The sequence below is a fragment of the Podarcis raffonei genome, chromosome 3, assembly GCF_027172205.1.
Source record: "Podarcis raffonei isolate rPodRaf1 chromosome 3, rPodRaf1.pri, whole genome shotgun sequence".
NCBI lineage: Eukaryota > Metazoa > Chordata > Lepidosauria > Squamata > Lacertidae > Podarcis > Podarcis raffonei.
In genome coordinates this window covers 78,838,912-78,853,292 of record NC_070604.1, presented here as the reverse complement: position 1 = coordinate 78,853,292, position 14,381 = coordinate 78,838,912, and the positions used below count along the sequence as shown (strand labels likewise).

General features: G+C 40.7%; 1 protein-coding gene across 1 annotated transcript in view; it reads left to right on the top strand.

The window, feature by feature from the left end:
- NID1 (nidogen 1) overlaps nucleotides 1-14,381 on the top strand; it is a 49,585-nt gene that overhangs the window by 23,293 nt on the left and 11,911 nt on the right. The window contains exons 10-15 of the mRNA XM_053382581.1: nucleotides 37-165; nucleotides 5,501-5,644; nucleotides 6,589-6,711; nucleotides 10,265-10,480; nucleotides 11,678-11,850; nucleotides 13,003-13,129. Of these exons, the coding sequence (XP_053238556.1) occupies nucleotides 37-165; nucleotides 5,501-5,644; nucleotides 6,589-6,711; nucleotides 10,265-10,480; nucleotides 11,678-11,850; nucleotides 13,003-13,129 (912 nt within the window). The remainder of the gene's footprint in view (nucleotides 1-36; nucleotides 166-5,500; nucleotides 5,645-6,588; nucleotides 6,712-10,264; nucleotides 10,481-11,677; nucleotides 11,851-13,002; nucleotides 13,130-14,381) is intronic.

The window sequence follows — 14,381 nt, the reverse complement described above, 5'->3', positions numbered from 1 at the left end:
GTGACCTCTGTATAATAACATTGCCTCTTTTTGTAGATATAGATGAATGTCAGGAGCAACCAACAGTGTGCGGTGACAATGCAGACTGTATTAATCAGCCAGGGACTTTCCGATGTGAGTGTCTAGAGGGATATCAATTCTCAGCTGATGGGCGAACGTGTGTGGGTGAGTTTTAATTTTGGAAACTTTCTGTTATTGTTATCAGGAAACTGAGATCTGATGGAGAACATATCAAACAGAGGTTATTTTTTAATACCTCCCTTAATTTGTTGGTTGTTTTTGTAAAAAAAAAAAAGTTTGTTTATTTTAATTGAAAAATATCAGAAATGTAAAGAATGCTGTTCCTTGATTTGGGGAAGGCAATATTTAGGTTTTGTAAAGGATTATTACTGGATAGGCACTGCAGGCTTGGTCTGCTTTGGACATCATCCAAAGCATGCATCTGGTTTAAGCTAAGCCAGGGCCCTTTTTAACTCATGCAAAGTACTTGTTCTCCCCCTCAGTAGGGATGCCAGGTCCTGACCTAAAGACTGCATGCTGTTCCAGGTCAGAAAGTTAGCATGCTGGAACGGGCTCTCCCACTTTTGATCTGCATCACTGCAGCAGTCCATTCTCTCATCCACAACTTGCTATGGGTCAGAGATGTATCCTGCTTGCAATAGCAAACTGTAGAGGAGGCTGGGATGATTAGGCTCTAGTTGTACAGGAATTGAAGATACCATTCCTAAATGCTTTTTCTGAATGTTATCCAGAAGCATTAAAGCAAGAGTCAACAGACTAGAGTCAGGAGCTGGCTACCCCACTTCTCCCTTGAATCACCAGGCAACTTTTAAAAAGTGAGCTATGAAGTATATGTAAACAAAACAAAACAACTCCCCCATGTGTGACATCACTTATAGTCAGGGCTGTCTTACCCATAGGTGCTAGGTGTGTGGGGCACCTGGGCACCAGGCTCTCAGGGATGCCAGGCCAAGAGTTTGGGGTCTGAGAGTTGAGTCCGGGGAGGAGCCCGCCCATCGGTCGGAGTGCTGTGATGGGCTCTTCTGCTGCAGGTGGCTCTGCGCCATTAGTTCGGGGGCAACTGAGCCAGCGAGACACTGAAGTGGCTGGCCGGCTCTACCCTCCCCTGGGACTGGGCAACCTGGGGTGTGTGTGTGCTGGGTGGATCTTTGCACCCCAGCACTGCATTTGCTTAAGACAGCCCTCCTTATAGTTCATATTTGAATACTGTGTTCTTTGCAAACATACATATTTGTATATATAAATGTATATTCATTTAAATCCGAAACCTGATTAAATCAATAGCATTAAGATTTATTTATTTTTTACTTTTGAGTTGAGGGGAATAAGTTCTACAAGCCTGAGATAGCTATGCTGTCTTTTCCATTAATAGCATCCATTAATAGCATCCTATGTAAATAGTTTTGGTAAGGAGTACTGAGGGGAAGATGAAAGACTTGTAAGTGCAGCTGATCCAATAATAAATGTCTTTAATATATGAAGACTGATGAAATACATGGCAAAGTTATGTAACATGAGAGGATTTGTGGAAGCTTTACACAGACAGCTTTGCAGGATGTGCCAAACAACTGTATCAAATCTTTCCTTTCTTGCATTTAGTTGTTTAAACATCTGTTTGAAGGAAATTTGAGCTTGAGACTACAGCAAAGCATTTCCTGAATGGTTTACTTTCTTTCTCTTTCCCCCAGAAGTAATTGGTTAGCTCACTCTTTTGCCAAAGATAGTGGATAACTGTCTAATAGTCTGATTCTGTGCATGCTCACTTGGAAGAAAATTCACTTCTGCCTCTATGGTTAGGCAAAGTGAGGTGAGTGCCTCAGGCGGCAGATGTTGGGAGCAGAAGTAGCAAAATCCCTGCCTGTTCCCCCTAAGCCCCATGACCATTTATCTCTTTTGGAGGACAGAGCTATACATGCGACATGGAATGTCTTGTCCCCTCTTAAACTAGCCTGCAGCTTTAGGTGTGGTGGAGAGGACACTTACTTCACCTTTAGTGTTGAAGGAAGATTTAGCTGCCGGTTCTAGGACTGGCTCTACTATTAGACAGAGTGAAGCAGCTGCCTCGAGCAGCACATAAAGCAAGGTGCAGAGCAGCAGTGAGGTGTTGTAAAACAGAGCTGTGTGTGCCCTAAAGGCAGATATTCTGAGGGTTTAGTCCTCAGAAGAACAGCTTTCATGGTAGAAACGGTGAGGACAGGCTATGTGTTCTGTAGGATGCTCTATAGAGCAAGCTGTGAAGGCTGCTTTAGGCATTATTAGCAATTTTTAAAAAATCAAAATCAAACAAGGCTCCCCTTTTCAGTAAAAAATGAAATTTTAATTTAAAAATTTACATGAATTTTTGATTTAAGAATGGTAGAAATATTTTTATTTCTGACATGTTTTGAATACAGAGTATCTCTAGAGTTATCTTAAATCCCAGATGTCAAAACCTAGCAGTGACTTGTTCAGTTTGGTATTGTTTTGTATTTGTTTAGAACTTATTCATCTGCCAATGTTTTTATATCTTACTGAGCTCCTGATGCGATTGCCAAATTACAATCTTTGGTCATCTTTGGCTTAGTTTTTAGTAAGATAGTAAATCATTCGCTTTGTGAGCAGCATTTGCAAGAGGCCTCCAGTGTTTTATTATCCTTGCAAATGTTGTCATTGTAGATAATTTCATTTCACAGCACCAGCTTCGGTTTGAGGGGAGGGGAGGAAGGGAAGTGCTGATATTAAGGTATTCAAACCTCTTGATTAGATGCCTCACCAGCCTGCCAGCCAGAATGAGGAGATGACAGTGCTTATCCCAGTAGCTTTTGAGATCTTCGACCTTCTGGCTGTTCCATTGGGATTTGGAGGAATTGTGTTGCAGTGACTTCAGTCTTTCCTGGAGGTTCAGGTTCAGATGGTGGTGCTTGGTTGTTTGTTTCATCCCTTAGCCATTGGCCTATGGGGTGCCTTAGAGTGTTATCTTGTCCCCCATGCTGTTAAACTGGGGAGGAACTTGTTTCATTTAAATTACTCCCTAAATGTATTGTAGAAGAAGGCTTGGCAGGCTCTGACTTTCCGCATTCTGCTCAGGGTGGCCACAGTAAGAAAGGTAGCCCTTCCAAGAATCTTGTTTCTCTTTCAGGTCCTTCCCCTTTCAGTTTTGTGTAATATCCTTACCTCTTGGTAATGCCTTCTTAGTAGGTTTATTTTTTGCTCCAAATGGCCCAGGTTAACCTCCTTGTTGTAATATAAATCCAGCTTGGAAGACTGAGTGGTCCCTCACTTACCAACATATTTTGATGCCTTTCAGCTTCAGCAAATGTCAGTAGGCTCTTCTGGGTTGCATGAGGCTAAACAATCTGAAGCTTAATCCAGATAAGATGGAAGTATTGTGGACAGGGAAACCCTTGGATAGTAGAATTCAACCAATCATTGATGGGGAGGTTAGACCTTACTATGGTCATTCAGGCATTAACAACTTCCAAAAGTGACTACTGCAATTTTCTCTCTTTGGGTTGCCTTTGAAGGCAGCTCAGAAACCACAGTTGGTGCAGAATACATCTGGCTTGTTTTTGGCCTGGCCAATTAGATTATATCATGCTGATACTTCACCAGTTGCACTGGTTGCCAGTACAATTCGAAGACAAGTTAAAGTACTAGTGAAAACCTTTAAAGCTCTAAATGGTTTGGGATCAGGTTAGAGTCCACTTGCACCCATACCAGCCCTACTCATATCCTAAGACCTATGAAAGAGGGCATATTGAGATGCCCAACAGTAAAAGCTATTTGGCTGGTGGGCATAAGGAACAGGACCTTTTCTGCAGAGGCCTCCCATTTATAAAACTCAATTCCACAAGAAATCAGGAAGGCCCCCATCACTGAACTCTTTTTTAAAAAAGAGCTCTAAAGACATACTTCTTTAGAATGGTCTTTGGGAATGAACATGTCAAGTTGGCACCTCAGTTAGACTGGCTGGGCCAGGTGTACAATGCTGGCTTTATGATACTTTAGTCTATGTTTGTAATCAGTCTATTTTTGTAATCAGAATCAGTAGTCTTACTACTGTATTTTAATTATCATTGTTGATGTATTTTAGTGATTGTAAAATGCTTAGTGAGATGATGGTTCTGAAGAGCAGTATATAAGTCATTTTAATAAAATCAATTGCCCACCCTGGGCCCCTTTGGGAGAAAGCATGGGATATAAATTAAATTAATTAATTTAAAAAAATAATAGCAACTGTAACAGTAATAATAACACAGTATTGCACTATGAAAATGTATGCTCTATTTCTGGGTTTGATTATTTTTTCTACTGAACCATATGGAGTAGATTAAACTTCCAGAATCTAAATTTTGCACACAATGGGCAATACTTGTAGTATTCATTTTCTTCCTGAGAAATTCTGAAGCATTGTTGTCTAGTTCAAACAATGGAGGGAAGTAAAGAAAACTAATAAGGGTTTGAAGAAGTGGGGTTGGTGGGGGGATTGTGGGAAAAATTTGACTCGAGAGAAAGCACAATGGAAGAAAACACAGATTTAATAATGAGAGAATGGTTAGCTGATAAGCTCATGCAGAGTGAGGGGGAAACATAAAAATGAATAAGGGGAGCTGTGTGAAGAGATCAGCTGAAGAACAGGACTTGCATCTTGAAGGTTGTGTAATTAACTAACTGAAGGGGCTATGAGGAAGAAAGGCCAGCAGTTAGAAGTTTATTCATGTCCCCATACATCAAGGAAAGTGCAAATTTTGTTGCCACTGAAGAGCAAAAAAACAAGAGAAAGGAGTAATCTTCCCTGTCTCCTAGGCATGTAGTTTGGGGAACAGGCCATTTCCTTTGTATATAATGGTCTATTCCTCACCGCATGCCCAGGAGACAGGGAGGATCAACTTGTACAATTAACAAGGATGGATGGAAGAGAACTGTTAGGTGAAAATAATAATATTTATGGCTTTGCAACAGAAGTATTAGTGGGGAAGACATTAAGGAGGAATGATTATATATAGGCTAGCACAGAAGTGTAACCTTATATAGAATTGTGAGCAAGCCTCATAAAAAGGTGGTCACTGAACAGCTGCATGTGACTTAACACACTAAAAGAAAGTTTGAGAAATCCATGGCTTAAAGGGAGTGAAAGAAATGACAAGGAAAAGTAATTGACAGAGTAGGACCGCCAGATGACTAACAAACCCAAAGACCCAAGTGAGAAAGCGTTGAAACTGTAATAGATTTGAAGGACAAAATACAATTTAACTACTGGTGGCAATAGGATTGTCTGGGAAACCCCAAACAGCTTTCAAGTAATGCTTGGGCTGTTCACAATTAGTGTGATTTCCACACCCAGTTTTCAGTGTGCTGTAATGTAAAATGTTATATATTCTTAGCATAGTGTTAGTTTTTATGCTAGAACTAACTGAAAATGTTAGTTCTAGTTTTATTTTTGTTTCATTCACATTTCCCTCTGTTAAAAAATATTAAAGTGAATGTTCCTACCTTGTAGCTATTGAACGTGTCGTCAATCATTGTGTGACGGGAACACACACTTGTGACATCCCACAGCGTGCCCGCTGCATATACTCTGGTGGCTCTTCTTATATCTGTGCATGTCTACCAGGCTTCTCTGGGGATGGACGTTCCTGCGAGGGTAAGTGGCACCATGAACCCCCTCCCCCTTCTGTCTTGTCCTTGGAGGCCTTTGTACAGCTTGGTTATCTGATCCTCAATAATTTGTTTGAGCTTTTTTGCTTTCTGTAACAATTTTTTGAGTTGGGAATCTAAAACCAGAATAAAGCAGAGTTTCCACACTGTCTTCGCTACACACATTTTCTCCACATTTTAATCTTTTCTAAAAACCTCTTTTTACTAGTGTTGTTTGCTGGCATTCATATGGAAGTGTTGTTATTCCCAAATGCATGTGACTATCCTAAATTGCAGAAATAAACAAATTGATAGCGATAATATCCATGTTTACGAGATACATCTTAAATTGTCAACATCCTCATTTGCATATCAACAGTTAAAAGATTTCTGATATTTAGTGTACCATTTATAAAGGTCATCTGACTGCACATATCATAAAGTAATCTTTTAGTGGAAATGCGCTGCAATGCACAGTGTGGTTTTCCCAAGCTACCCATGTCACATTGAGTCCTTTTCTCTCCTAACATGGTTGTCCTAGTTTAGGTTACCCTAGTTTAGCACATGGTATGCTATGTCCAATAGATTATCTCCTCGTCTTTTTGGCAGTCTGGTTGGCTTGCTGTGATTCTATGCTTTGGAACCAACTGCCCAACCTACAATCTGTTCATGTATAAAACATTGCTTATGAAACTTAAAACATCAGTTATTTGAATGGTGAGTCAATGGACATTTAAACTCATTATATCATGAAACTTTGACCAATGTGCGTGGTCATAGCTGCCCAACATCCTGGCTGAATGAGATGTTTGTCTCATGGTAGCATATGAAAAAGGATGCAGGTCCAGGTCCTTGTAACAGAGGACCTAAGGCTGACCTACATGCATATTTTTCAGTTCCTTAAAAGGGGTGCATCTTATAATATGGCCTTTCTTTTCTTTTCTTTTATAGATGAAGATGAATGTAAGCTGAGCCGCTGTCATCCGGATGCTTATTGCTATAACACACAAGGGTCCTTCAGCTGCCAGTGTAAGGCAGGTTATCGTGGGGATGGTTTCCAGTGTGTGACAGGAGGTAAATAAATGTTATTTTCTAAAAATCCTAGCAGAAGCAATTTGTTGAAAGACAGCATGGTGGAATGCCATTAAATGAACAGAAGTTGTTTAACAACTGTGTATTCTGATTTTTTAAAAAACCTGAATTATTTTATCAAGCAGATTATTTAATATGGCGCTTTCCAGAGTTTATCAAGATTCTCTTTTTACTTTAAGACTTTTTACAGTTAAATCCTTTATATGTTAACTCAGAAATAAGGGCTATTGAATTTAATGAGATATATTCTGAAGTGAGTATAGGATTTCAGTTGGGAATCACATGTTTTTGAAAATTAAGCCTTGCATGAATTCTGGCTTGTTTTCTGAGTTAAATATCTCCTTTGTCAGCTTATGATTTTAGCTAATACATACTGAAATTTTGTGTAAGGAACACTAAGAGCTACATAATTTAATCTGATCAGTTGGTGCAATAGAAACTATTCCATGCTATTTATAAGACTATCACATTCACTCCAGAAAGATGAGTGTTCTCTCTTCCATTTTGCTATTTATTTTGCTGAAAAATGCTATCTTTCCTCTACTGTGAACTTGTTTGGAAGTAATGCTGTAATTTTGCTTTGCATTGTTTTGCTAATTGTGTTAGATTTCCTTTTGGGTTGTAACTTCATTATTTTGAATTAAGATTGTGTTATCATATGGATTTCCTTCTCCGAATGAGGAGCTATGGGCATAAATCAGAATAGGGCATTAGGTTTTGGTTTTGTTTGCATTGTATCATGCATATTTATAATTGGTCTGCTCAAAGGATCATGCCTGGAACTTAGGGTGCTGGATGTTGAATTTTGGAGAAAGAGACAATATCCTTTTTCATGTGAGAGATAAGTATAGATAGAAAGGAAGGAGGTGATTTCAAGGGAAGAGAGAGGATGCTTTCCCCCCTAATTCCTATCCCTTTCTGACAGATGAAAGTTGTGATATGTAGACAAATAGCCTGCAGCATGTGTGTAATAATATTCTAGCAGAGCAATCCATACACCCATAATGGTATGTTATTTCCTTTGAGAGATTCAGATAAAATTAGGTTCTATTCTTCGTTATGCAAGTTTTCACTTCTTTGGAATGTCAAGAGCAGTCTTATAAACAGACAGTCCTATACTAGAGTACCTAGGATCAGATATAAGTTGATTTCTACAGGTGGAATGCAACAGCTGGTATGGTGCCAGTGCCCAAATTAAGCTTGAACATGGCACTGTCACAGAATCAGTCCTATGGAGTACTCTGTTGGTAAGAATCTCTGTCAGCTGCTCATTGATGCTCTGGACGCTGAGGATGGGAAAGAGAGAGGCCCTGTATGGCCCTGTTTTCATAGTAGCCTAACAGCTTTTCTGTCCCAGTAGAAGAAAGAAAACCTGTTCCTGTCTCTTTCAACATGTTAGGGTTTTGTAGTTAAGGAATAGAACATAGTGTTTCATCTGGGAAGAGCCATCCAGCTTCGCCTTGCTAACTATTTACTACAGTGGTACCTCTGGTTAAGAACTTAATTCGTTCCGGAGGTCCGTTCTTAACCTGAAACTGTTCTTAACCTGAGGTACCACTTTAGCTAATGGGGCCTCCCACTTCTGCCACACTGCCACCGCACGATTTCTGTTCTCATCCTGAAGCAAAGTTCTTAACCCGAGGGACTATTTCTGGGTTAGCGGAGTCTGTAACCTGAAGCGTATGTAACCCGAGGTACCACTGTATTTTGCTGCAGTCATAAATGTCACTGAAGCTATTGTGGGCCTATGAGACTATATGTTCTACAGTGTCTGTGTTGTCAATACACACACACACACACACACACACACACACACTTCATATATTCAGGTACCACTTTCAGCATCTCTAAATTTAAGCTAGGGAATTTTATTCTGCAAATACAGTACTATAATAGTTTTTACACAGCAAATCTGCTCCTTGAAGTATCTGTGGAAGTTGCCTGCAATTTTACATACGTTCATCACATAGCCGGCTTGTTAGCAATAGAGTTCCTGGTGTAAGCAGCCGCATTCCAGCAGCTATGAAGAATGTCTGTACTTCATTATTCCCTCACGCTCCATTGTTTCATTACAAAAAGAAACAGATGTCCAAAACTTGTCACCCCTTCATGTCCCGTAGATTGTGTTTACCAAACAGAAACAAACCCAGACTCTCTGGCTAGGGACTATGACCAATAAAAATCATTCACCGAAATTGTTAATGTGGGTAATCTAGTTCACATGGGAAATGCACTGGTGGCAAAAATCCGTATCCTGTTTGTAGTGCTCCGTGACCGAAGCAGCATTAAATGGATAGCACTAACAGCCTCCTAATGGTGAGGTGTTAATTTGCCTTTCTTTGAAACCACATAGGAGCATCACCTAAAACACAAAAGACTTTTTGGGGTAACCTTCAGCTACCTGATCACAGGTGGTGGTGGGGAATAGACTGGATCAGTGCACACATTGTGGACATTGTGTGTAGCATATGGTGGCTGAACTTGGCAGTTGTGCCCATACCATAGCAAAATATAAACAGTAAAATCCCGTGGTAGCATTAAAGTTGTCCTGTATACATGGCACTTCACAGAACCTGCTCACCATGTGATGACAGCTAGAGAATGGAGTGTTTTTTAAATGTCATCTGTGTAGTGGTTGTTGCATGTCTCTGTCCCACTGTTTAAAACATTTGCTACAACCTTAGTAAATGCATTGTGGCTTAGATTTTGGCTTGCCTAAACAATGGGATGAATCCTGCCCCTCCCGCTCCAGCAGCTTCTAAGATCAGTCTTCTGACATTTTACTTTCTAGCACCATTTCAACTGCTACTGATTATTCAATAACAAAGCTGGAGCTTTTCCAGTCCACAAGGCCTGCAGTAACCCAAGAAACCACATTAATGGATACAGCATATTTTAGGAGCCCTTTCTACAGCTCTGAAGTGCTTCTGGGCTGCCCTTGTGCTTGCTCTAACATTCTACAGAGGGTGACATGTGGCTCTCCTGCCCCACCGCAGCCTCATTTCTGCTAAACCATTGGTGGTACAAAGGACAAGAATTGAAAATGTCATTGGGTGTGCAACTGTCTTACTGACACTTAGAATTAGATGCAAGGGGACAGAGAGGGTATACGCTGTGCTGGTGCAGGTTAGCTGCACATTTGCAACTGTCTGCATAACTGTGGTTGCAGAAAAGCAGCATTTGCGGCTGAGGCTTCATTGCCTGACTTTGTTACCCAGACAGCTGTGTTATATAAAGTTTCTGTGCACCTACAGTGCTTGCACAGTGTTAAGTGAGAAACCTCCTCCCACAACTTATTGGAAATGGATAGGAGTTCATCTCCCTGCACTTGATCACTCCTACGTGCTGGCCAGCTGTTGGCGAACCATCTTAACTGCCATTTCTAATGCAACCTGTATGAGCTTCACTCCACCTTTCAGAACTCAGGGGCAGCAAATTTGGCTAATATATGTTGGCTAGAATCACTTGTATGTAGAACATCATAGAAATGAGATGTAAAATTCACCTTTCTTTTTGTTTTGTTTCTTATTTACAGAACAAGAAAAGACAAAATGTCAGCGTGAACAAGAACAAAGTGTGGCTTTTGGTCCAAGAGGAGCCAGGCCAGTTGGCTTCTTTGTTCCTCAGTGTGATGTCTATGGGAATTATTTGCCAACTCAATGCCACTCCAGCACTGGATATTGCTGGTGTGTAGACAGAGATGGGAATGAGATTGATGGTACCAGAAGTGGTCCAGGGATTCGACCTCCATGTAAGTTACGTTGCACCTAAGCCATTAAGCTACTGCAACAATTTTCCTCATTCAGATGCTGTTTTATTGGGCTCATAGTTCAGACATATGCCTCTCATACAGTGCTGTTCCATTGTTTCATATGTGCTTATGCTGATATGCTGTTCTTGCTATTAAGCCATGTTCAAATTGGTGACATAATGAAGCAAGCAATAGCTATTATAGCCTTCTAAATAAATCAAAAAATGTTTCTAGCCTGCTTGCCCAATGTATGATTCTGTTAGTCATGTGGGTTCCCCCCTGCCCCCCCCCCAAGGGCAACAAGCCAGAGCTATCGGCAGTGACTTGCAAATTATATGGTGATATTCAAAGGATGTTTATACAATTAATAGTGTGGCATTCCTGTAAAATGTTCCATATGGAGGCACCTTTTAGAGAGTGCCCAAACTATAACTGATCCATGATACAGCTACTAGGTGCTGATTGTTGTAGGATGCACGAAGCATATAATACCAGTTGTACAATATCGTCACTGGCTTCCAGGCCCAGTGGCCCTCGAATTATGCTGACACTGGGCCTGTCCTTTCTGGTTTTATTCATATGTAAGTTAGAACCATGGACAGTAAGGAAAATAATTTCAATATTTAGTGGTGTAACATGAGCAGCAGGAATGAGACGCAGCCCTAAAGGAAAGAAATATAGAAGACTCTGCCTTATAATTGGTTGTTCTTTATAACCATAAAACATGATCCTGGTAAGGCTAAGCACTTTTAAAACCTCATTAGTTTCATTGAAAGAGACATGCAGTATAATTCTGTGCACCTTTATTCATAAGCAAGTGCATAGATGTCAGTGCGTTCCAGGGCTGGCCCAAGACATTTTGGCACCTGAGGCAAACCATAAAATGACACCTCCCCACAAGAGATGCATCCCTTGGAGGCCAGATCTGATGTCGCTTTGGTTCCTGCAGCCTGAGGCAGCTGCCTTACTTTGCCTCATGAGTGGGCTGGCCCTGGTGAGTCCTAAGCAATGTTGCATAGGATTGCCATCTCAAGTATGTGCTTAGCATCATTTGAAATATGTAGCACTTAAATGTGCTAAGCGCTGGCTGGATTGTATCCAGTTTATATTAGAGTAATCTTGCCTTGCAGATGCAGTTTGACCTTATTGTGTTTGCGCAATCCTGACTGTGTGTGTTTTCTATCATTTGTCAACAAGGTCTGGGCACAGTTGCTCCTCCTGTTACAGTTGGACCCTCTGTAAAACCAGATACCATTCCTCTGCCTCCAGGAACACACTTACTCATTGCTCAGAGTGGAAAGATTGACCATGTCCCCCTGGATGGGAATGACATGAGGAAATCAGATGCAAAAGCTTTGCTGTATGTGCCAGTAAGTATCCCCTGAACTTGATGTAATAATTTGCATGAGTGAAAACTGAGGTTTTTAGCTGAAGAGTTATACTAACAGAAAGAAATAACACTTCAAATCAATATCAGGAACAGTCACATGTCTTAATATCCTTTGGGTTTTGCTGCTGATTTTCCTTTCTTACTGATGCTTTGTTTTTATTTTTTATTTTAGATTAGGCTGCAGCTGCTGAGAAAGGGGGGAATTAAGATTCTGAAATCTTGAAGCTGGGGTCACAATTCTTTTCGTATTAACAAAGAGAGGTCCCCAAAGAAATGTGTGTTCCTGTTGCACAATATTTTTACACCCTTCCCCGCTTCAGTGATAGCGTCTCAGGACTATTATAAACAAACTTGTACTGTATTTATAGCAAATTTTATTGGCTTTCTAAGCAAGTCAAAACTCCCATTAAACTTTCCAGTGTTTTAAACATTGTTCGACATTCTTAAATTTTAGCTGCTCATCCTGGCTGGCTATAATAGTTTATGTGGGTTTTAAACATTCTCCACTGAGCTCCCCCTTTATCTTCCTGTCCTTGATATCTTCCTTGTTCTTCCTTCTGCTGTAGATTTTATAATATGTCCTGATAACTTCCTGTGCTCTGGTCAGGCTTCTATACTCTTCCATGTGTTTCTTTTCCAGCTGTTTCCTTATGCCTGACACCAGTGGGCAAGTAAGTCTGTTTCCCACTTTCCACCTTCTCTTACTGTTGAATGAAGCCTTTTGCTATGCAATGTCCATGAGCTGTGTCCATGAGCAGAAGGCTACACTTGGCTCCAGTGCACAGATTATTATTTGAAGCAATCATTCTCTACTGCTGCTTCAGATTATTTTCTACCTGCACTGAAGGTGTGCCTGAACCATTAAATGAGATGCCCTCCCCTTTTCCACCTGCTATGATGCTGTTAGCTTTTGTTGCTTTTCTGATACCTTCTTATACTGTACCTTGAGTTTTGCCAGCTTATGTTGGATCCTTTAGGTTTGTTTTATCACTAGGCTTTAACATGCACCCTTTCCCTAAATACAATGTGCTATAATCTAGGTGTTTTGACTGATCTAATGCCTAACCATTTCTTCTAAAGAATTGGAAACATGATATATTTTGAGACTTGTAATAGTTTCACCAACTTGCAGGATAAAGTTGTTATTGGAGTCGCTTACGACTGCTTGGAGAAGATGGTTTATTGGACAGACATAAGCAGCCCATCTATCAGCAGAGCAAGCCTGGGTGGAGGAGAGCCAGTATCCATTATAAAAACAGGTAGGAGGGTTGTGTACATTTCTTCTTCACAATATTTTTTCCCCAGCGGCAGGGCTCCCACAGAGAATCTTCATGGCCATACTTTCTATTGCTCTCAAGTGTTGAAAGGTATATGGGGGGGGGATGTGTCTGAGAGTGGAGTCCTAACCCTCCCTGTTGATGGCTGAGGCACATTTAGGATGGTTCACAGATTCTTTCCCACCAGTGCAGAGCAGCTTTGCTGGTGAGGTTGTGCCATGGCGGAGGCAGGGAACTCATGCTGGTCGTAGGGCATGGGAATTTCCAAAATGTCAGGGTGTGGACAGGGCATCAGTTGCTTTAGATCCACAGGATCCCTGATTCCCCCAAGGTGACCAATGCCTGTGCCTCCCTTGTCTATGGCATCACAAAAACAATGAAAAGATTCCTCCATACAGTTTCTGCATTGAGCAGCATAAGGCAGCCCTGCAGCTGTGCATTGACTGTAGTTGTGGATCCGCTGCTCTGCTTAAAAACAAAAACCACTGCCACTTCATTTCTCATATAAGCAACCAAACCCAGGAAGTATCTTGTGCCTAGGAGCTTGCCTAGCTCTGAAACCTCAGTTGTCAAGTTGGAATTACAACTCTTTTAGCTGGGCTTATGGACTCTTCTTCACCCTTGCAAGTGAATTATTCATTAAATTACTCATTCATTCTGCTTACTTAAGCAGAGCATAATAATAGCACAGGCACTGGTTATTTTATTAACATTGTCTCAGAAACAAACAATGCCCCTTACACTGCAGTTCTGTACATGTCTCCTTAAATATAAATCCTATTGAATTTAAAGGTACTTACTTTCAGGTATGTGTAGGGTCTGTAGGATTGCAGTCTCAATGGTAAAACTGCCCCTAATGTCTGTTGGTAGGTTCGTTAGGTAACTTGTTTGGTAGGCTACTTTAAAAAAATAATCTATAAGTACAAGTATGTTTTATTTAATGATGGGTTATTACAAGCAAGTATATAATATATATAGCAAAAATGCATGAACCAAATTGTTTTATCGTCACAACAGGCACTGAAACTTCAAGCTACATTTTTCTTCTTTGTTGCTACAATTTGTGGTGTGCTTGTGCTGATGATTTTATTTTTAATGTTAAAGTTCTGATAGTTCATAGTTGGATTGTTCTGCAAGACCATGTTTTGTCTTATGGCCCTTCCAGCTCTCATTTGGCTCTCCAGCTGTGTTGCCTGTTGAATTGTAGGACCTTTCCAAGCCCCACAGCTGCACA